Consider the following 22,807-nt stretch of genomic DNA (forward strand, 5'->3'; position numbering starts at 1 on the left):
GTGCAGCAGGAGAGGGCACAGAGACTGGGAGTGTCGGGAGGGAGGCCAAGACTCATCTCTGCTCAGCCGGGCCTGGGGTTGGGGGTATTGCTTGCTGGGTGGTCCTCTGCCTGCCTGGTGGGCAGGCTTTTAGGAATAGAGGCTGGGTGGCGAGTTTGTTTCATCTTCCAATTCCTTATTTTTGCCACCGATATTTCTCTTTTCTGTTTGTTTCAAATTGAGATACTCCATAAATGGTGCTCAGGTTAAACTCTGATCATACATACGGGAGAATGTTTCCCAGTTCATCTGTGTGAATGATTAAAGGAGCCCCGATTCCACAGGGCATGCTGACCTACCCAAGCCAGCCGTCCTGGGGTGAGCAGCCATGTGCCTGGAAGCAAGAGAGTGCCTTTCATCACCAGGATGGGCCGTCAGCATCATCGCAGGGTCAGGGGAGAACTCCTCCAGCAAGAGTGGCAGGCAGACTGACTCAGAGCCAAAGAATGACGAATCTAGATGGAATCTGACCTGCTTCCCATTAAAGCAAGAGGAAAATCTTGCCCAAGTCCATTGTTAGCCATGGTCTCCTCCACCACAGCAAGTTGTTTACTGGCAGAGGAGCTCCCTTTTGGCTAGGAGTAAAAGATCCCTGTGAGCTTCGTAGGAGTCCCAAAATGACACAAATAGTTAACACACTTGGTTGTTAACCAAAATGTTTAGTGGTTTGAGTCCTCCCAGAGGTGCCTTGGAAGAAAGACCTGGCTATCTGCTTCCACAAAAATCAGCCCTTGAAAACCCAATGGAGCAGAGTTCTGCTCTGACCCTCATAGGGTCACTGTGAGTTGAAGTCAACTTGAGGACAACTGGTTTGGTTTTGTGTGTGTGTGAGAGAGAGAGCCCTGTGCTTTCTGTACTTAAGGCATCCTCGCGTCTCCATTCTCCACATCTCACAGATGCACTAGGCCCAGAGAGGGATCCCCCAGCTGCTCAGTGACACAGCATCAGCACTGGATCCAAGGCTAGCTTGGGCCAGAGCCTCATTCTTCCGCTTCCTTTTTATTGTGACATTAAAACAGAAGTGGTCTTGCTTATCTATGTCAGGTTTTCAAGTGGGCGCCTGTGTGACCACCAGGCAGGTCAAGAATATTGCCTTTCTCCTACAAGTTTCCACAAGCCCCTCCTTCCCTTGGACTTCAGTACCAGGATGGCCATCAGCCCCATCTTGTTTCCCTGCTTTTAGTCTAACACCTGTGTGTGCATCCCTAAGCAGTAGCTTCATCATACTTGCCCTTGAACATGTAAATACTGCTATTCTTACAACTTGTTTCTTTCTACTTTGTGAGTCACCTAGGACCACGAGTATAACTCCAGCTAGTTTATTTTCCATGTTTAGTATTCAATGAATGAATATACAGTTGATTTATCTAGTATGTTATTGATGGCCATTGAAGTTCAGTATCACTTTTGGCTCTTATGAATAAAGCTGCTATGTGAGAATTGTTGTAGGTGTCTTTTAGTGCAAATGTGACTGCATTTATGTAGAGTACATACTCTGGGGTTCAACTGTGGGTCAGAGAGTTAATACCTCTCTGAAAAATGTCAGATGGTTTTCCAAAGTGGTGGTACCAGTTTACCTCATGACCAGCAGAGTATGAGGTTTCCCCTTCCTGCCTGTCTCTATCAACCAACACTGCTATAAGCAGACAGACATTTGAATTTTGCCAATCTAGTGGGTTTGTAGTGGTGTCTCAATGTCGTTTTAATTTGTATTCGATTAATAATGTGGTGGCATACTATTTCATGACTGTTAGCCATTTAGATTTCCTCTTTTCTGAAATGCCTGCTCAAGAGTTTTACCCATTTTCCTATTAGCTTCTTTTTTTCATTTTATTCATAGATTTATAAATGTGGTGCACACTAGTCCTTTGTGGGTTTATGGGTTACAGATATCTTTTCTTGTTCTGTGGCAGGCCTTTTCCTTCTCTTTAGGTGTCTTTTGATAAGCTTTTCTTGTGAAATCAACTTTATCAATCCTTTCTTTACGGTTATGTTCCTTGTGTCTTAAGAAACTTCCCCTATGCTAGAAGTCAAGAAGAGATTCTCTTTTTTTAAAATAATTATAGACTTATAGGAAGTTACAAAAATAGCAGAGAGAGGCCTCCTGCACCCCGTACCCAGTTTGTATTGCTTACCCAGTTTGTATTGCTCATCACATTATGTCAGACTAACAGTAATACCTCTCTAAAATGAAGATCTGCAATGTCAAGTGTTAGGTGCTATCAACTTGGTTAGGGCAAGAGCTTTTGTTATGGTTAGAATTAAATCAGGTAAGGTTAGGTGCCATCGAGTTGGTTCCGACTCACATACCCCGTGTACAACAGAACAAAACCCTGCCTGGTCCTGTGCTAGCCTCACATTCGTTGCTGTGTTTGAGCCCATTGTTGCAGCCACTGCGTCAGTCCATCCCATTGAAGATCTTCCTCTTTTTTCCTCCACTTTACTAAGCATGATGTTCTTCTCCAGCAATTGGTCCCTCCTGATAACATGTCCAAAGTATGTGAGATAGTCTCACCATCCTAGCTTCTAAGGAACATTCTGGCTGTATTTCTTCCAAGATAGATTTGTTCTAGAGAATCTCGAAGTCCATTCCTACTCAGTATCAAACAGACCTGTAAAGTAAAACTCCCCAAGACTTCATAGGCATAACTACTAATGCCAATGCTTTTAAAGGCATCAAAATGTCTTAAAAATGATGCTCTCTGTATTTTATAAACATGGAAAACTATCTAAAAACCCAGATCCTACAAAAAAATATTCATTATATCCATAAAGATACAGTGATGTACTGAATGCATTTACTGCACAATCTCTGCAGTCCTGTGGGCTACAGCTGGGCCTGTGCCTCTCACAAACATCTGCTGGTCGTGGCCTGGTCTGATTCTCTGCTGAATGAGGAGCATGAGAAGAGTGTGAATCTTTGTTACGTACACAACAAGGTAAGAGTCATTTCATATTAGTATGGTTTCCACACCATCTGATCTTTATTGAAGAACTGCTGAATGATCTGTAAAATCATTAATTTGACAAAAGTAAAGTAGAAAAAGGCATTTAGAAACAGTAAAACCACTACACCAAAAAACCAAACTCGCTGCCATTGAGTCAATTCCAACTCATAGTGACCCTCTTTGAGTTTCTAAAGTGGTAAACCTTTACAGAAGTAGATTGCCCCATCTTCCTTCTGTGGAGTGGCTGGTGGGTTTGAACTACCAGCCTTCTGGTTAGCAGTCAAATAAATGCCTTAGGCACTACACCACCAGAGCTCCTTAAAACCACACTGTATGTCTGTATACATGCAACAATGCAGGGAGCTCTGGTGGCATAGTACCTAAGGCATCTGACTGTTAACCAAAAGACTGGCAGTTCAAACCCACCAGCCACTCCTTGGAAGACTGGGCGATCTATTTCTGTAGCGATACCACCTCAGAAACCCAAGGAGGGGTCACTGTGAGTTGGAAACAACTCGATGGCAGTGAGTTTGGTTTTTTTTTTATGCAACAATGGGCTCAGGTATAGAAGAATTGTGAGGATGGTGCATGACTGGAAGTGTTTCATTCTGCTGAACATAAGTTTGCTATAAGCTAGAGCTGACTCAGTGCCACCTAACAACAACATGTCTATAGACTCAGAACACATCAAAATACGTGTCAAAGGAGAGGAATATGGAGTGTAATAGAAACAGTAAGAAAAGAGGCTCAACATTGAGAAAAACAGTGCTTTGGCCCTGCTTAGAGATGAAACATGTCCTCACCATTATTATAGGCTAGAGTGCCATGTAAATAATTCATGCTGATAAGGAATATTACAGCCAGGCAGTAAAAACAAACCAAAAAAGTAAGTAAAGAAACAATTTATCCAGTCACTATGTGAGTGCCTGTTCTACCAGGGCTTCTGTCCATACTGGTTATGGCCTGGGGCTCAGACAGTATGGGGCTGCTCATGATTCTCCATGGTTTATTGAGAAGAAACACCAATGGAAATGGGGGGGGGGGACCACCACCATGTTACAAGAAAAGGAATACAACCTAGAAAATGTGACAATTCACAGAAATAGCCCAGCCTGTAGGAGACGTGACTTACATCAGTGATTATGTACTAGTCCATACAGGCACTGTAGCACGTGACAGGAGCAGCAGTACCCAGCCGGCAGCACTGCGGACGGAGCAGAGGTCCACCTCACGGTGGATGGCCAGCTGACTCAGGAGGAGCACCAGCCGCATCACGAGCGTGGCGCCGGGGGAGCACAGCCAGAGATGCCCGAGACAGGGAAGCAAGCGGCACATCTGGTGCAGTCGGCGCTCGGCTGCTTTTATAGCAGGATAGAAGGGAAGGCAATGCAGCCCTTAGACTCAGGATTTTTAATTAACTCTGGCTTTAAGGACCATGGAATGATGCCCTATAATTAGCAATACAGATGCAAATGTACTGAGATGTGGAATCTTGAACACAGGGCAGTGAGAATGGAAGCCTCAGAGGAAGAGTATGGAATAAATGCAGGTCCTAAACATATTATTCCTGCAAGGGGCTCTTTGTAGAGATTTCCTCTAGAAATATGTCACACTAGCCAAGCCGTGGTCTGTCTTCAAGTTCAATGCCCCTTCCTCTGGGCCTATAAATCCCAGAAAGCTACATGCAGCTGAGACCCAGAGGGACCTTCCCAAGACAGAGCGTCCTGCCTCTGAAAGACCAGGCAATCAGGTGACGACTGGCCACTCCTGTTGTGAAGCTCACTCACACCCATCACAACCCCACAGGCTCCACCAGAATGCTGCCTCATGCCTCAGCTCCTTCCCACAAAGCATCCATGGACCAAGTAGCCTGTCTCGGGGCTTTAACTGGTTAACAGTTCTTTTCTTCTGGAACACAAAAGACATGATCTTGCAGTAACCCTGAATAAACATTACCAAGACCTACTGTTGTTTTCAAGAGAATCTTTAAGTTAAATTTTCAATGGCAATTTTAAAAACTGAAAACCTTCCTCACATCTCTAGCTAAGACAGCGGACACATGGCCTGCCACACGGCATGACTGGACTCCCAGTCATGATGCAGAACCTCACGCATTTATAAATATGTTACACCTGTTGGCAAGACTGGAAATATGTGCCTATTAGGGATGCTTCTTAGATGAGAGAGGTGGGTGCTGTGTGTCCTCAGCACCTTCGTATCTGGCCATCCTCGATCTGTGTAACCACACACCTCAACAGGCACCGTTGGAGACACTTGACAGTGACTGGCATCCTGACCGTTAACAGAACATTGTACAGATCCCTACATCCATCCTCCCTGTGCTGACTGGACAGTCAGTTCCAAGCAATCTTGGGGTGTCCGTAAGTCTGGGAAGAGAAAGAGAACATACAGTTGATCAGGTCAGCAGGCCCAGGAGCACTGGAATTCATCCCATCTTAAGTACAGGCTAAAGGCACGGCTTCAATGCTTGTTTGTACACAGGCAAAACAGCCTTGACTCCAAGCTGTGACGAGGCACTTCTTACCTTTTTAAAAGGTACGGCCCTGAAAGACACTTTCCTATGTGCTCTGTACACTGAGGACTCATTGCTCCATGGTCCAGGGGCTTAGGGAAGTGCTGCTCCTGGAACTCCTGGAGTCTGTGTGCTGGGACATTCATGATCTACACCCAAGTGTAGTCCCAGCTCTAATCTGCTTCCCTTTCCCAAAGCTCTCTGACCCTGAAGGAGCCGCCCCTTTTCTCCTATAGCTTGTGACCCCAGGAAGGCACTTTGGGAACGCTGCTCTACAGCCGCCACATGCCCCAGCCCAGCAGTAATGGAAGGGCAGCAGCAAGGTCTGCCGGGCCCTTGTCATCACTGGTGCCCTCGTCAACAGCTCCCTCAGATAGGGTCACAGCCGTGGCTTCGCTGTGCTTCCAAGGTGCCCTATACGGGAGTTCACTCAGGTAGAGAAATGGAGGAGCAGAGGATAGGAGAGGATGGCACAGAGGAAGAGGGCAACGAGGTGCCAGGAGGAAGGGACCAGTGTTCCCCAGGCTCTGTGTGTGGTCAGACTGGGCACCACAGCTCTTCCACTTCTCATCAGCGGCGAGCAGCCTTCTTCTTAGACTGTTCTTTGTCCGTGAACAATGTGGACAGGCACGCAGCTCAGTCTTAGGGCTGCAGCAGCAGGATCCAGAACAAAATCAGCTCATGGGCTATTTGAGGCCCAACTGAGGATCACAACAGACCCTGTGTTCTGTTGTACATACCAGTGTCAAGGCCCCCTACCAGGTGGGGAGAGACACATAAGAGAAGAGGAGCTAGAAGAACCGGGGACAGCCAGAAGGCAGAGCTGAGCGCAGGGCTATGTGCAGGCCCAGGAGGGAGGGAACGGGCAGTGTCTGGCTTGGCAGCAGTGGCCCTCCGCCTGGCAGGCTCCCTACCTTGGGCCGGTATCCCTGCTCAGCCATCATCTTCGCCTCCCGCTGGAGAAGGACATCGGTGAGCTGCTCCGCCTGCCTGGCCTCCTCCTCCTCCTCCTTCTCCTGCTGGTCCTCTTCCCATGCCTGCTGCTGGCGCTCTGCAACCTGGGCACCAAGAGCAATGTCACCCACAACATAGGCCCGTGGGCAGTGCCTGGCCTCTGATCAGGAAGGAAAGCCCTGGTTCTTCCCAGCTGGGGAATCAGAGCTAAGTAACAGTGACAGCAAGTGCTGGTAAGCAGGAGGGAAACTCAGGGCACTGCGAAAGGTCATGTGTATGAGACTGTGTGCCTGTCAGCAGCTCCGGATGAGGCCATGTGTGTGGGGACTGTTTTGTGTTACATATGAGGTACTAAATTCAGTAGCTTGCCTGGAGTGAGTCTGAATTACAATCATGTGGGCCAGGGTTTCAGCTAGAAACAAAAAGGGGTGCACTGAACCCCTACATGTGGGCTTCGGGGACAGTGCTCGGTGCCAGGCTGTGGAATCAGTGAAGAGCTCTGATTTGGAACCACGGCCTGGGAGCCAGCAGGGCTTGTTCCCTCGGGTCTGCTGCCCTCAGTGCTCTCACCCGCTGGCTGCCCCCACCCACACCCTGGGTGAGTCCCACCTGGGCTTCTAGCTCCTGCTTCCGGGCCGACTTGAGTTTTTCGGTCTCCTCTTTGACCCGACGAGCCAGTTCTCTCGCCTCCTCAAGATGGCGAATGAGCTGCTCCCTGTGTTTTATGGACTCCTCCTGCGCCCGTCGGTTCTGTTCAATCTTCTCTTGGATTTGGTGCTGCCGCCCTGCCAGAACCTGTCCTCAGCAGAAAAGAAAAGGGAAGCTTCCAGGCTGGCTCCCGCAGATCCCCGTGCTACAAGACTGGGACGACAGCAGCTCAGGCCTAAAAGTGCCAGACTAAGGCAAGGCGGGAGGAGCCCTGGTGGCGCCACAGTTAAGTGCTCAGCTGCTAACTGAAAGTTTGGGGGCTCGAATCCCCCAAGAGTTGCCTCAGAAGAAAAGCCTACCGATGTGCTTCGGAGGGATCAGCCACTGAGTTCTACTCTTGACACACAGGGTTGCCATGAGTCAGAATCAATTCAGTGGCAACTGGTTTCGTTTAAGGCAAGTCCAGACCACAGGATTGGCTCAACGTCTGCTGTATCTGCACTGTACACAGGCATTTCCCATCCGCCTCAACACGTGGCTGAGCACCAAGACCAAAGGGGTCCGAGATGATGCCCCTCCCTGGGGCAGAGAGATTCTCAGCAATAAGGTGTGTCTCGCGCCCTTATCAGTGGATGCTAGAGAGAGAGCGAGCTAGGCCACAGTGACCTAACATTTTGGGTTTAAATCTGTTCAAAGCAGCGGAGGCCACAGAGCAGCAGCATACCCACCACCAACCCAGCACACAGTCAGGACAAGGGAATCCAGGAGCAGCAGGGGGTCACTGGATATGCCCCACTTTGTGCTCTCGAGGGCACATGGAGAGTGCCCACAACCAGAACAAGAATTAAAAATGGGCAAAATCAGAAGATGCTGGAGAGTATCTGGTATTCACAAAAGTAAAAAATCACCAACTGAGACCCAGAATCCCATGGATTCCAGAACTCAGTCTGCTGGCATGCACAACAGAACATCTCTTCCTAAAGCTTTTTTAAACAACCTTCAGTACATGGATGAAAACGACACTTTTCCCAGAAGACTTCCTCACAGCTGAGGTGTGTTGTCTATGCATTACTCATATACTGTCAAATCATTCTGGTCTTTAACCCCTTAGCCCACTCTGGTTATCTGCCCTAAGGTGAAAGAGTCCTCAGTACAGAAAAGCCTTATGTACCAAGATGTTCACTGCATTGTTTGTTGTAATGGCTCAAAGTTAAAAAATACCAGGATGCCCACAAAAGGGGAATGGTTAAACTATGACACACTCATGTGAGGTTATCTTATGCAGCCATTAAAATAATATTTAAGATGATGATGTAATAGCACATTCAAATGCTTGAAATCAAAGAGAGAATGGTAGAGTAAAAATGAGGGAAAAATACTATGCATAGGAACAAGAGAAAAGGAGGAAATAAATGGTGGCTATGTGGACCAAGGACCAGTCCCTGGAGAAGGATATGCTTGGTAAAGAGGAGGGTCAGTGAAAAAGGGGAGGACCCTCAACGAGATGGACTGACACAGCGGCTGCAACGATGGGCTCCAGCCCAGCAAGGCCTGTGAGGATGGCGCAGGACCGGGCAGCCTTGTACACAGGGCTCCATGAGTTGGAGCCCACTTGACAGCACTGGCTTCGTTTTGGGGTTTGTGTGGATCATGGGGCTCTGGGTGATTTTTTTTTCATTTTTACTTTTCAGTGCTTCTGGTTTTTCTAATAAGCCTGCATTACCTTTATAATGAATTTTAAAGTCCATTTAAAATAACCAGAGACGACCTGCCCCCAAAAGATCTGGCAGGGTCAGGTGTAGTCAAAGAGTCCCGGACACCTGCGCACGATCTGACAGCCCTTGGTGTCCGTGCGCTGGAATTACCTCACTCATCAGTCTGTCACGGGCGTTCCTTTCTCGGGCCCACTCCGCCTCGCGCCTCTCCCATACCTCCTTGGCCTCATCCCTGGGCAAACAAAATGGATGAGAGCAGGCCCCTCCCACCACCGGCGGCGGGATGTTAAGTGAAGAACACACAGGGCCCCACAGCATCACTTAACACACATCTTGGGCTTCCTGTGGGGTCACCCTTCAAGTAAACCTACCCAACCAGGCTTTCAAGACTTTAAAACGAAGGGCAGCACTCACAGAAAGTAATATCATAAGGACTCTGAGTTACTGTGTAATATACCTGTCTTCTTACGGAAAACACTTGGCATGCTCTGCCACCAAGGGCCCTGCAGCACTGAGCTGAAGGAAGTCATCAGGACCCTGGTGGGGAGGGGGCAGGAGTGTGCCTACACCTCCTCATCACTTGGCTGGGCCAGGCTGGCTTGTCCTCACATCTCCTTGCCCTGAGATGACTGGATGTCAAGAGTAAATCCTCGGGCCTGGCACACAGTAAGTGACCCAAAAAGTATTACCTATTCTCAGGTTATTTGACGCAATTAATTTTCAGGATCCAGACTTAAGCACATTTAACCCCTCCCTAATTCATAGCAATTTCCTTTCAAATCTCTAATATTTAAGGCCAACAGATCTGTCTGTCTACCATGGTTTCCACTCTCAGTACGGTAAGCAGAAACAGCCCCACAAGCCTGGCCCAGCAGCAAAGACGGGCTCCTCATGAATGATGGACAGATAAATAAGGACAGAAGTGGCGACACGCCTGTGACTAGTGGGGACAATGAGACCCAGAGCAGCGGCCCAAAGGCCCTGCCCAGTCACCGCCTCTCACCTCAGCAGCATCTGCAGCTCTGCCTCCCGTTCCCTCTCCAGCCGCAGCTGCTCCTCGACCACCTGCTTCATCCACTCCACGTCAGCCAGGGCCTGCTCCCGCCTGGCCAGGTGGATACGCTGGTTCTCATCCTCCTTCTCAAGGAGCACCTGGAGGATCCGCCTGTCTGCCTCCTGAAGGATACAGGACGAAGTGCAGCGGTGAGCTGTGCGCACATGCTCTGGGCAGCAGCCAGCAGAGGAGCGGCCAGCCGCCGCCAGCTGCTCCCGCACCTGTCCCTGAGAGCAGGCGGCCACGAGCCTCCCCGGCGCTCTCCAGACAGACCTGGGGAGCAGGGGCTGGCTTTTTTCAGAACATACAGGGAATAATCGTTTTACAAACTGCAGAGGCCCAGGAGGGTCTGCCCCTGTGTGTCTGTGACCCAGGACACGACTGGTGGAAAAGAAAACTGGTAGAGCTTTTCAGGACACACTCTGGCAGTAATTCTACTTTAGAAACCTGGACCACAGAGAGGGAACTGCACACATACATGTACATAGTGTTCCTGGCCACTTGAATGTAAGAGGGGAAAAACCAGCAATAACCCAAATGCTCACTGGCAGGGAAATTACTCAAGTCATCAGTGGCACTGCACAAGTGCAATAGCAGCAGGGATGTTCCTCCCCATGGCCGTCCTGGGGGCAGGCGGGGACGGGAGCATAGCGGCCTTGGTGCTCTTGTTCCAATCTCAGGGGGGCTCAACAAGCCAGGGACAGGAATCCCAAGCAGCTACCAGCAACAAACTCGGCCTAAATACACTCTTCTAAAAGCATGTTCATGATCTACTGTTACATAAATTTGCTGCAAAATGTTTAAAAACCACCCCCAGAAACCCTCTGTGTATGTGTGTGTGTCTCTCTGTGTGTGCACAGAGATTTAGAAGGATGCACCCCAAATCATCGTCTCTGACGAGGGCAGGGATCGCAGGGGCCAGTCAACAGGGAGCCTCCCTTTGAATTTTAGAGCTCTGGTGGCATAGTGCCTAAGGCATTTGACTGCTAACCAGAAGGCTGGCAGTTCAAAACCACCAGTCACTCCTTGGAAGGAAGGCTGGGCGATCTAATTCCAAAGTGACACCACCTTGGAAACCCAAGGAGGGGTCGCTATGAGTCAGATCCAACTCCATGGCAGTGCGTTTGGTTTGGTTGTGGTTTAAGACTCATACGCTGAGCCAGGCCATCTCCACAGCCTTACCAGCTCCTCTTGGATCTGCTGGGTCCTCCTGTTGAGCTGCACGTTATACTGATGTCTGAGAAAGCGCCTACAAATGCGTAAAACAGAGGTCATCAGAATCTCAGAACTAGAGAGGTTAGAGCGCTGCAGGACACTGTAGGCCGTGTCCTTTACGGTGTCAAGGCGCCAGATGCAGGGCTGGGAAAGAGCGAGAGGCCCGCTGCTGGAGGGCCCTGGGCTGGGCGGGGCGGACAGGGCCTCTTCACATACCCCAGCTCCGCCTTCTGCCGCAAGGCCTCCATCTGCCTCCTGTCCTCCTCCAGCTGCTCCAGCTCCCACCGTTGCTTCAGCAGGTTCTCTTGCTCCTTTTTCAGTTTGGTCGCCTGTGGTTACAAAGACAGGAGACCCAACCAAGATCCTGGGCATCTGAACGGTCTTCATTCCTCATCACCAGTGTCAGCAGACACAAGCAGAAGGGCTGGCCTGGCCCCTAGAGGTCATGTTCTTGCCCCGTCGGGGGCTCTCAGCCCTCCGCTTCACTCACTCATTTGTACCGTTTCATGGAGCCGTTTCCTCCAAAAGCCTTTCCCAAGTCTGCAGACAAGGCAGCCTCACACTCCCATAGGCCATGTCCTTCTCCCCACTTTACTGAATGTGTCTCCCCACCTGACACTCTTCCACCAGGAAGGCCGCGACTGTGGGCCTTCCCTACCACCATCTCTCTGGCGCCCAGCCCAGCGCTTAGCACCCAGTGTTAGTAGTAGACACTAATGATCTGTGTAGTGGACAATTCAGTCCTTGGGGAACAGAGGGACAAGGACACCAAATGAGCCCAGGGCCTGGCCTCATCTGATGGGAAGACCCAGCCCCACAGGGAAACTGCACACTGGACCAAAACCCCACATGGCTTATGCCTTGAGACCCAAGACCCGCTACCAGTGGAAAAGTGTGTGCTACTTCATGCACTGGAAAATTTAAGTCCTAGGAAGGCTCGGGGCAGCTTCTCTAAATGCATCTAGAGCACACATGCTGTGGGCACACAGCCTAGGACTCTGGAAAACACCAGATGGGAATTCATGCAGGGAAGGGAGAACCCAGCTGTTGTTGCATTTGGTAAAATCACCTCTCCTGATCCGATCTCTCATTAGAAGGGTGTGTTAAATTCCCATTTGAGAGAACAGAAGGGCAATATTTGCACAGGGAGACAGCTTGGGGGGCAGGAATGCATAGGAAAGAAGGACGCAGTGAAGAGGTAACTATGGGGAGGAAGTGGGAAGAGAGCTGTTGCATTGTGGGGAATTGCAGTCAATGTCATGAAACAAAATGTGTATGAACTGCTGTGTGGAAAATGAATTTGCTCTCTAAACTTTCACCCAAATCACAAAATCTTTTTTTAAATAATAAATTCCCATTTGATAGCAATGAGCAGATGCCAGGGAGGGGGCATGGTGGCCTGCGCTCACCTCTATCTCCTTCACCTTCAGCTCCTCCATCTGCTGAAGCAGCGCCTGGGCCCGCAGCCTCTCCTCCAGCTGCCTCCTCTCCTCCTCTGCTGCCATCCGCTCCATCGCTTCCCTGCGGGCCGTTTCGTATTCGTTTTCATACTGCTTTTTCTCTTCCTCCTCGGTGGCTTCTTGCTACATGGAGTCAGAGGGACTGGGAGGTCAGTATCTGGAGCACACAGCCTCAAAGGCCTGGCTCCTGCCCCTGCCCAGCAGGCCAAAGGGTGCTGTTCCTCATGCCCACATGTCCCTGACTGCTCACCATGTGGCCCTGGGCATCTGGCCCTGGGCTAGGGGGCATGCTCCAGGCCTGGGGGCGGGGGGGGGGGTGCTGCCTGCAGGGAAGCTGAGACCTCAGCATGCCTGGCTCCAGAATGTCGGGTTTCCTCCCCTTTCACAATTCAACGAAAAACTTTCCAAATCGAACTTGGAGGCAGAACAGTGGTTTCAGTAGGTGTGGATCCTACCCCTAGAAGTGCCACTATAAACCAAGATTGAGAGTTTATGATGCAATCACATCAAGAGAGACAGCTGGTGGCAAAAATGACTTTAAAGATGCACATGCCATCAAGCAGCCCTGTGGAGGCAGCCAGCCCTGGTCACCTGGTCTTGTTATGACCCTGGGAACAATCCCTAGAACTCTTAAGAGCCAACTTCAGTTATAATGTGTGTTTGCTGTTGTTATGTGCCCTGGAGTCAGACCTGACTCAGCGACCCCTCTCCTCTGAGGCGGTATCACTACAGAAGTAGACTGCCCAACTTTCCTTCCGAGGAGTGACTAGTAGGTTTGAACCGCCAGCCTTCTGGTTAGTAGTCAATGCCTTAGGCACTACACCACCAGAGCTCCTAATGCGTGTTTAGTAAAGAGGAAACTGTCTGTCCCTCACCTGTGGTCATTAGCATTGAAAACAAGAAATCAGTTCACAGGTGGAGATGTCTCCCTCTCAGCACAACACAGGGAGCATTCTCAGAGTCGAAAGCCATACCTGTTTCTTGTCATCTCTCTGTGTTTCCCAGCAGTTTATCACATGCTGCTTGTGGAGGTCCTGCTCAATCTAAGGATGAGCGATCAAGAATATTAATTTCCTGGTTAGTTCATCTGATAGAAATTTACTGCGGGGGACAGCGTGCTGCCACAAGTGACGTGGTGATCATGACGTCCTTTGTAAGGACTCCAAGACGCCCAGTGTTCACTTCGGAACACTCAGGGCACGCAAGGGACCCCAACATACACAGTCTGAATGTTGACAGAATCGGGAATTAGACAACCAAAGGAGCAGGCATCCTAGGTCAATCCCAAGAATTAGAACAAAGAAACAGAAACTTCCCCAAGTCAGCACACGGTGAAATGGAGGTAAGATTTCAAAGGCCACCCACCCTGGCTGGTAACGTGGTTGCTTTATCCAGAACATCCTTCCCTTGTCTCTGCACCTTTGAGTTAACCACCCCTATCCTTCAGACCCCAGCCCCTCTTCTCAGACACCTCCCAGACCCATCCCCCCAGGCCGGCCCAGCACCCAGCAGCCTGCACTGCATCCATCTGCCCACTGTCTCCCCACTGGACTGCGAGCTCCTTAAGGGCAGAGACCCCGTCCCTTGTCCCGGCCCCCTGGGGACGCCATGCAGGAGCAGCTCTGGAAAGGCTTGTGAAATGACAAGTGACCGCTCAGTGCAGCTACACCAGGCCCTCTGCACACTGCTCCTCCTAGCTGGAGTGTTCCCTTCTCTGCTGCAACCCCAGCACAGGATGCAAGTTCAGAACTGTCTGGGAACATGATATCATCTACTCAGGCCAATCAGTGGCAGGATCTCCTTGGTTTTCACCTCTCGGAGTTTGGGGTCGTTCTTTTTCCAGTGCTCATACAGCAACTGCTCAGCAATCTGTCAGGAAAACACAGAAAGGGGAGTGTAGTGTCATTTCTCAAGCCCAACCACATCTTGCACACCCACGATGAAGGACAGCTTAAGGAGGCAGGCTGAGTTCCTTGCTCACACATGCTCACTGCAGCTGGCCTGCCACCGCGGCTCTGTGAGCTGCCACCTGAACAAAGCCGGAGAGGGAAGGACTTCGGTGGTAGGAAAGGGGCTGAATCTGAGCTATCCACAAGTCACACCCAGCAGGTTTCACATTATGTTAAAAAAGAAACAAAAAAAAGGTGCTGCAAGTCAACCCGACTCAGGGTGACCCCGTGTGTGTCAGAGTAGAACTGGGCTCCATACGGTTTTCCAGGGCTGATTTTCTGGAAGCAGATCACCAGGCCTTTCTTCCAAGGCGCTTCCGGATAAACTGGAACCCCCGATCCTTCAGTTAGCAGCTGAGCTTGCAATAACAGTTTGCACCACTCAGGGTGAAAATACCAGCAGGCTAGAAATATATCTTGGAGCTCTCCATTCCACCAACTATTGTGGAAGGTAAAATATCCCAGACCCAGACTTCTGTGGAACCCCAGAACTGGAATAAAGAGAAGGGATTCAGATGTACTGATTCAAGGAAGCCGAGACAGTAGAACTGGCTCATGCAAAGCACACTCTCTCAGGACTTAGAGTCTGTGCTCTTCCCGGCTGCCTCTGAAGTCCGTTACCGTCACATCAGACCACAGTTTCTGACCGACAGGCTGTGCTGCTCCTGCTAAAGCCCTATGAGAACTTGCCAGTTTCCTCTGCTCTTCTTGGGCTGATTTCAGGTCCCTGTGCCGCTCGCGGATTCTTCTTTCCCGCAGATTCATGCTCAGCCTCAGCTCCTCCAGCTCCTTGGCCAGCAGGTCCTGCTCCTCTAGCACAAGCTGCCTGAGTCGCTCGCGTCTGGCCTCCAGGCTCCGCCTCTTCTCCTCCTTCATCTTTTCACGCTGGTAGGCATGCATGCTGGGTGAGAAGGAGCAGTGATTAATCAGTGAACCTACAGATAATGTGGTGACACAAATCTATGACAGGCTTCTATATACAGAGAACAGTAACAGCTAGTTTTTCAAACAATTATATGGGCCAGGGGCTAAGATATATGTGTATGTAGGTGTTCATGTATGTGTACACGTGTATATGTATGTATAGTGCGTATATGCATGTATGTGTGTGCATGTGTGTATATGTATGTGTATACATGCTATGTATGTGTGTGTACAGGTACACTCTGTCTTATTGCGCTTCACTTCATTGTGCTGTGCAGATACACCATGTCTTAACAAATTGAAGGCCTGCGACAACCCTGCAACGAGCAAGTCTATCGGTGCCATTTTTCCAACAGTGTGTGCTCACTTCGTGTCCCTGTCTCACATTTTGGTAATTCTCCCAATATTTCAAACTTTTTCATAATGCTATTGCACACTTACTAGACTACAGTATAGTATAGATGTAAGTTTTATATGCACTAGGAAACCAAAAAAATTATGATTTGCTTTATTGCAGTATTCACTTTATTGTGGTGGCCTGGAACCAAACCCACGGTCTGTCCAAGGTCTACCTGAATAAATGAGTAGCTATTGAGCCCCTGGGGGGTGCAGCTGGTTCATGCACTCGGCTGCAAAGCACAGGGCACGTGCATCCAGAGGCACCTTGTCCTGGCAATCTACTTCCAAAAAATCAGCCCTTGAAACCCTATGGAGCAGAGTTCTACTCCTGACACACACGGGGCACCACGAGTCAGAGTCAATTCAGCAGCAACTACGTACACATATATGTACGTGTGGGAATAAAAACTAAAACCAAACTCATTGCCGTTGAGTCGATTCTGACTCACAGCAACCCCTCCTTGGGTTTCCGAGGCAGTATCTCTACAAAGTAGATTGCCCAATCTTCCTTCCAAGGAGTGGCTGGTGGGTTTGAACTGCCAGCCTTCTGATTAGCAGTCAAATGCCTTAGGGGTGGCATCTTCTGACCTCCTCTAACCCCACAAGAGGAAGACAGAATCACCATCAGTAGCCCAAGGCCTATTCCTGCGAGGCCAGATGTGCCACCTCCCTCCAGCCCTTTCACCAACCCTGGCACCAATCATTCCTGCTGCAGCACCCACCACCTCTCTGCTGGGCTCAATAATTCACTGCAGTGGCCACACAGAACTCACAGATTATGGGGTTTATTAGGGAAGCAATAGGCTACAATTCAAGTTCAGAAATGCACTCAGTCTTTCTCAGCCAGCCGTCTCACTTAGCAGCTGGCAGTCTCTCTCTCAGTAATGTGTGTCTCTCACAAATCTCTCTGCAGCACGTCTCTTGCGTCTCTCCACAGCACGTCTCTCACGTTTCTCTCTCAGCAAGTGCATGTCTCTCAGGAGCATGTTTTTCTCAGCAGCACGTCTTTCTCAGCCAGCAGTCAGAGAGACTCCTGCCTCCAGGAGGGCTCCTTTTCAGCCTGGCAGAGTGGCCAAACCAACCAATCCCAAGATCAGAATTCTATACACCTGAGAGAGAGCTAACTTCCCAGAAGATTGCTTCCTGCCACTCTCAACAGAAATACTCCAGGTGGGTAACTTTAACAATCAGGAGTTACCCAGTTGCTCATGGCAAATTCTACCAGAGTTTACAAAGACCTATGGCTAGAAAAGCCACACTATGCAGTTTACGATACCACAGCACTACACCATGCCACCAGAGCTCCTATGTGTGGATATACATATATATTTCCATGACTGCTGTTACATTAAGTATCATCTAAGTCCTATGAAGTAGCTTCTGTTTTAGCACAACTTTAATGATAAGAAAACAGGCTCATTCATGTAGCAGGATTTCTATCCAGCTCTATTTGACTCGAAAGCCTATGCTTTTAACTTCCATGTGTTGGTATGTTGTTGTTATGTGCCGTCAGGTCGGACCCAACTCATAGAGACCCCTCCTTGGGTTTCCGAGGCGATATCACTATGGAAGTAGATTGCCCAACCTTCCTTCCGAGGAGTGGCTGGTGGGTTTGAACCGCCAGCCTTCTGGTTAGATTGATATCTATTACAGTATTGATACGTATTTCTATAAAAATGGAGTTATGTGTGAATGTGTGTTTTTTATAAAAGTACAGAGATGTGGGGTTACAAGGAGACTTCTAATTTCTAGTTCAAACACTTCTGTTAAGTTTTATTATTTTTTTAATGCAAATGTACTACTTCTCTGATTTTTTGTCTTTAGGCAATCCGTGCTGTTCAGCAAATCCCTCCAGAAGACACGCTGTGAAACCTGGCCACATTCCCTTGCCCCTTAACGCCACGCCCCATGACCATCAAGCGGCCCCCATCTCCATCTCACTGCAGTCACCACGTAGTCACCTCCGCTGGTAGGAGATCTTGGAGCTCCACTCCGCCTGCTTGGAGCTGCAGATATCAGACAGCTGGAAGTAGCGGCTGTTCTGATCCCACTGCTCCCGGAGCCGGGCCGCCTGCTCTCGCTGCCGTGCTAACTGCTGACGCAGGAGCCGCGGGCTGCACCAGTAGAAGGGCAGTGTGGGCAGAGCCATCTGAGGAGAACAGCGATGGCAGGAAAGTGAGCCGACTGCAAACCCCAGGAACCCTCCCGAGCTTGGGCTCATCTCTCCAGTCAGTGGCCCTGACCCCTGGCTGCACACTGGAATCACCCGGTGGAGCCTTAAAAAAAAATACCAGACCAATTAAATCAGCAAATCTTAGAGAGCCCAGGCATCAGCATTTTTTAAGCGATTTGCTGTCAGCGTCGCAAATTGCTGACTGACATAAACTTGGGCTGCCCTGGCTGGTGGGCCAGGCATTCTCAGGGGCACTGAGGACAGAGACAGAGAACCACTCCTTAGCAACGCTGGGTCAGACACATTGGGACTTTCACACTCTGTGTAAAGTAACACAGACGATCATGTAAGGAACATGTCATGACCATGCTCATCCTTAAATCCACCCCCATTATTTAGTAGACTGTTTTATTGTTGTTATTTGCCATCGACTCGGCCCTGACTCATAGCGACCCGTCCTTGGGTTTCCGAGGCAGTATCACTACGGAAGTAGGAATGCCCAACCTTCCTTCTGAGGAGTGGCTGGTGGGTTTGAACCGCCAGCCTTCTGGTTAGCAGTCAAGTGCCTTAGGCACTATGCTACCAGAGCTCCTTATTTAATAGATTAGGAAATGTAAATTCAAAGAGGTAAAATAATGTTGCAGTGCAGGGAATTGCTTGATACGGCCCTTCTAACCATGGTCTTCCACTGTGTGATGTACCATAAGCCCGAGCCTCTATGGTTGTTTAGGGTGGGATGTATCCTGAGTCTCGCCTTGCTGGAGGGGGTGACTCAAGGCACCACCCTTGGTTTCCTTGAGGATATATATGTGAATGTTCCAGCCAAGTTCGCTCTGTCTTGCTTCTGATCCTGCCTTTGGTCTGTCAGCATCTCACCCCTGGACTTGAGACAGCAGCCAGTCATGTGACCTGCCAATTTGGGTTCACCAGCCCCTGTAACCACATGAATGAGAAAACTCCTCCGGACCTACGTCTGACCCACAGATTTGGGACTTGCTAGCCTCTCCGCCTCCACCACCGAGTAAGCCATTTCCTTGGTGTTTGTGAGTCCTGTAAGATTTTACAGCAAAATACGGAACCTGGGAGGGAGAGTACTGAGGGGAAGAGGGGCAGCCCGTGTTAGAAACGTTAGAATGGTCTAGCAGTTTGGAAAACATCTTTAACCTATGCCTGATCCGTCTAAAGGAAATTACTGGAGCACTTGTCCAGAACACAGCCGTGAAATGGAGGAAGTAAGAGAGATGGGAGTCTGATTGACGTGGGGCTGACTGCAGAGTCCAGGCTCTGCCAACTGCAACAGGCCCCATTGAGACCGACAGTCCCGGGAGTCCTCAGCCCAGGTGCTGCAGCTCACAGGCTCTGGGCCACCATGGAGGGCAGATCCCTAGTCTTACAGATGGAGAAACTGCGACCCAGAGAAAGGACGCAACTTCCTCGGGGCCGCAGGGCAATCCGGGGACAAGGCTGGGCCTAGAAAGCAGAGCAGTGTCACTCCGGGATGGACAGCTGTCTCCCTGCCCCACCCAGCGCCTGGCTATGGGCCAGCGACGTCTGCTAAACACGCGAGCAGGCCTGGCTCCAGGCAAGACTTTCACACTCGGGAAAATCATCTGTGTCTATGGGTCACGTTCAGCCCGCGGGCTGCCAGTTTGCAACCTCTGTCCTGAAACTGGCAGGCCTGACATAACCTTTTTTCTTGCCCTTTAAAATCGCCAGGGAAATAATCTTTGTGCAAAGGAATCAAAACACTTAAAGCCGCCACCAACAAGCAGGGCTGCTCCTTAAACAAGTCGCTTCTTTCTCTGAGTTTAGCGGGAGGATAACCGGAAGTGTCGGAGCCAGAGCGCGTAAAGAACAGAGTGAGGATGGAACTCCGGCGCCCAGCCTCGTGTCCCCATACAAACCCGGTTCCCGCCACTGCGAGGCTGAACCCGATGCCGGCCCCAACACCGGCTCCGGGATAAGCTTAGCTTCGCGACTCACATTTCTCTGGGTCCTGGACTACAGACCTGCAGCCAAAGTCCCGCAAGCGCGACAAGTCTCCCGCAGGCCGCCAACGCCGGCCGTTTCCCGGTTCGTTGTCTCAGCAACGGGCCTGGCGACGGGGCGTCGCGAGGGCCAAGCCACCTCCAGCGCGAAACTGAGCAGAGAAAATGAAGGACTCGCTTTTTCTGGCGCCTCCTGGTGGCAGGTGAGAGAACAATGGCAAACAGTCTCTGAGATAGATCCTATAGTGCATAGTAGAACTACCCCACAGCGTTTCCACGGCGTGGCTAAAGCAATTAGAAGAAATGACGTGAAAGAGCTGAACAGAAGATTTCAAAGGGCACTACAGAAAACAAAGTAGTACAATGACATGTGCATAGATCTGGAGTTAGAGGCCATTTCTCTACCTGAAAGAACCGAAGAAAAAGTTCAAAACCTCGAGTTGCAGTACTGAAGGATTCTATGGGCAAAATATTACTTGATGCAGAAATTATCAAAAGAAGATGGAAGGTGAACATTTGCACCAGGTGGGTACACTCCTTAGAACAATCAATCATGGGAGATCAGAAGGGCAGTATTTACACAGGGAGATAGCTCAGAGGGCAGGAATGCATAGGACACAGGGAAAAGATAACCACAGGAAGGAAGTGGGAAGAGAGCTATAACATTATGGGGATTGCTGTCAATGTCATGAAACAAAATGTGTATGACCTGTTGTATGGAAAATGAATGTGCTCTGTAAACTTTCACCCAAATCACAATTTAAAAAAAGAAAAAAAAAAAGCCACCATACCAAAAAGAATTGGTCAACATTCAACAATTTCTGGAGGTAGCATATGATCAGAACTTATGGTATTGAAGGAAGAAATCCATGCTGCACTGAAAGCATTGATGAAAAACAATCTTCCAGGAAATGACAAAACACCAATAGAAATGTTTCAACTAACAGGTGCAATGCTGGAGGAGCTCGCTCATCTATGTCAAGAAATGCAAAAATTATCTAATGTATTGTTAATATCACATGCAACTAAAGTTTTGCTAAAGATTATTCAAAAATGACTGTAGCAGTACATCAACAGAAAACAGCCAGAAATTTAAGTTGGATTCAGAAGAGGATATGGAAAAAGGGTTATCACTGCTGATGTCAGATGGATCTTGCCTGAAAGCGGAGAATACCAGAAAGATTTTTGCCTGTTTTATGACTATACAAAGGCATTGGACCTTGTGGATCATGAAAAAATGTGGGTAACATTGCAAAGAATGGGAATTCCAGAACACTTAATTGTGCTCATGCGGAACCTGTACATAGTCCAAGAGACAGTGGTTCAAACAGAACAAGGGTGCACTGCATAGTTTAAAACCAGGAAAGGTATGCATCGGTATTGTATCCTTTCACAATACTTGTTCAATCTGTATGCTGAGCACATAATTTGAGAAGCTGGACTACATGAAGAACATGCATTGGGATTGGAGGAAGACTGTGATATGCAGATGACACAACCTTGTTTGCTGAAAGCAAAGAAGACTTGAAGCACTTATTGATGAAAATCAAAGACTACAGGCTTCAGTATGGATTACGACATAAAATAAACTCAACATAAAACAAAAATCCTCAAAACTCCACTCATAAGCAACATCATGATAAATAGAGACAAGATTGAAGTTGTCAAGGATTTTATTTTACTTGGATCCACAATCAGTGCCTATGGAAGCAGCAGTTAAGAAATTAACCAACGTATTGCATTGGGCAAATCTCCTGCAAAAGACCTCTTTAAAGTGTTTAAGAACAAAGATGTCACTTTGAGGACTAAGGTGCACCTGACCCCAAGACATGGTATTTTCAATTGCTTCATACACATGCGAAAGCTGGACAATGAGTAAGGAAGGCAGAAGAAGAATCGATGCATTTGAATTACAGTGTTGGTGAAAAATATTAAATATACCACTGTGATAGTTGGAGCTGCATGTCAACTTGGCTGGACCCCAGTTCTGTGTGGTTGGTCCCATGGTGGGATCGGATGATTGTGTTCTGAGTGGCCAGTCTGTCAAGGGGAGTTTCCCTAGGGTGTGGCCTGCTTCCAGAATACCCAGGGATATCCTGGGAAGAGAGACATATTTCTGTGGATCGGGATTCTGTTGTGCTGCCTACAATTGTCCGTGAGTGAGCAGTCCACCGTTCGGCCTGGAGATCTTGGATTCGTCATTTGTTGGAGTCAACAGCCAGTGTACTGCCTGCCAGCCTTGAGCTTCTTGGTCCCTGCAGTTGTGGAAGCTAGGAAAAGCCTCCAGCTTGATGTTTGCTCCAGGGACTTTGGACTTGCCAGCTTCTATACGTTTGTGAGCCACTTTCCTAAGATAAATTTCTCTCTCTCTTTATATATACATAAGCTTAGCTGGTTTTTGTTTCTCTAGAGAACCCAGTCTAACACAACCACCGACTGCCAGAAGAACAAACAAATCTGTCTTACAAGAAGTCCAGCCAGAATGCTCCTGAGAAGCGAGGATGGTGAGACCTCATCTCATGCACTTTGGACATGTTGTCAGGAGGGACTGGTTCCTGGAGAAGGGCATCATGCTTGGAAAAATAGAGTCAGCAAAAAAGAGGAAGACCCTCAATGAGATAGATTGACACAGTGGCTGCCAGAATGGGCTCAAACATAGCAACCATTATGGTGCAGGATCAAGCAGTGTTTTGTTCTGTTGTACGTAGGGTCGCTATGAGTCTGAACCTACTCAGTGGTACCTAACAAAAGTCTTTTCAGAGGCCGACTGCCACATCTTTCTCTCACAGAGCTGCTGGTCAATTTGAA

At 49.1% G+C, this 22,807-nt stretch overlaps 1 protein-coding gene across 1 annotated transcript; it reads right to left on the reverse strand.

The window, feature by feature from the left end:
- Window positions 1-5,341: 5,341 nt before the first annotated feature.
- Window positions 5,342-17,987, reverse strand: LOC103209188 (trichoplein keratin filament binding). The gene is made up of 12 exons (XM_007954971.1): window positions 17,800-17,987; window positions 15,206-15,416; window positions 14,379-14,435; window positions 13,541-13,609; window positions 12,516-12,689; window positions 11,323-11,435; window positions 11,074-11,140; window positions 9,841-10,013; window positions 8,988-9,069; window positions 7,084-7,269; window positions 6,435-6,578; window positions 5,342-5,374 (listed from the first exon to the last, which is right to left on the reverse strand). The coding sequence occupies exons 1-12, from the start codon at window positions 17,985-17,987 to the stop codon at window positions 5,342-5,344; spliced, it is 1,497 nt and encodes a 498-aa protein (XP_007953162.1).
- Between the last annotated feature and the right edge of the window lie 4,820 nt (window positions 17,988-22,807).

This window comes from Orycteropus afer, unplaced genomic scaffold (assembly GCF_000298275.1).
Source record: "Orycteropus afer afer isolate SDZICR_OR568_19922 unplaced genomic scaffold, OryAfe1.0 scaffold00487, whole genome shotgun sequence".
NCBI lineage: Eukaryota > Metazoa > Chordata > Mammalia > Tubulidentata > Orycteropodidae > Orycteropus > Orycteropus afer.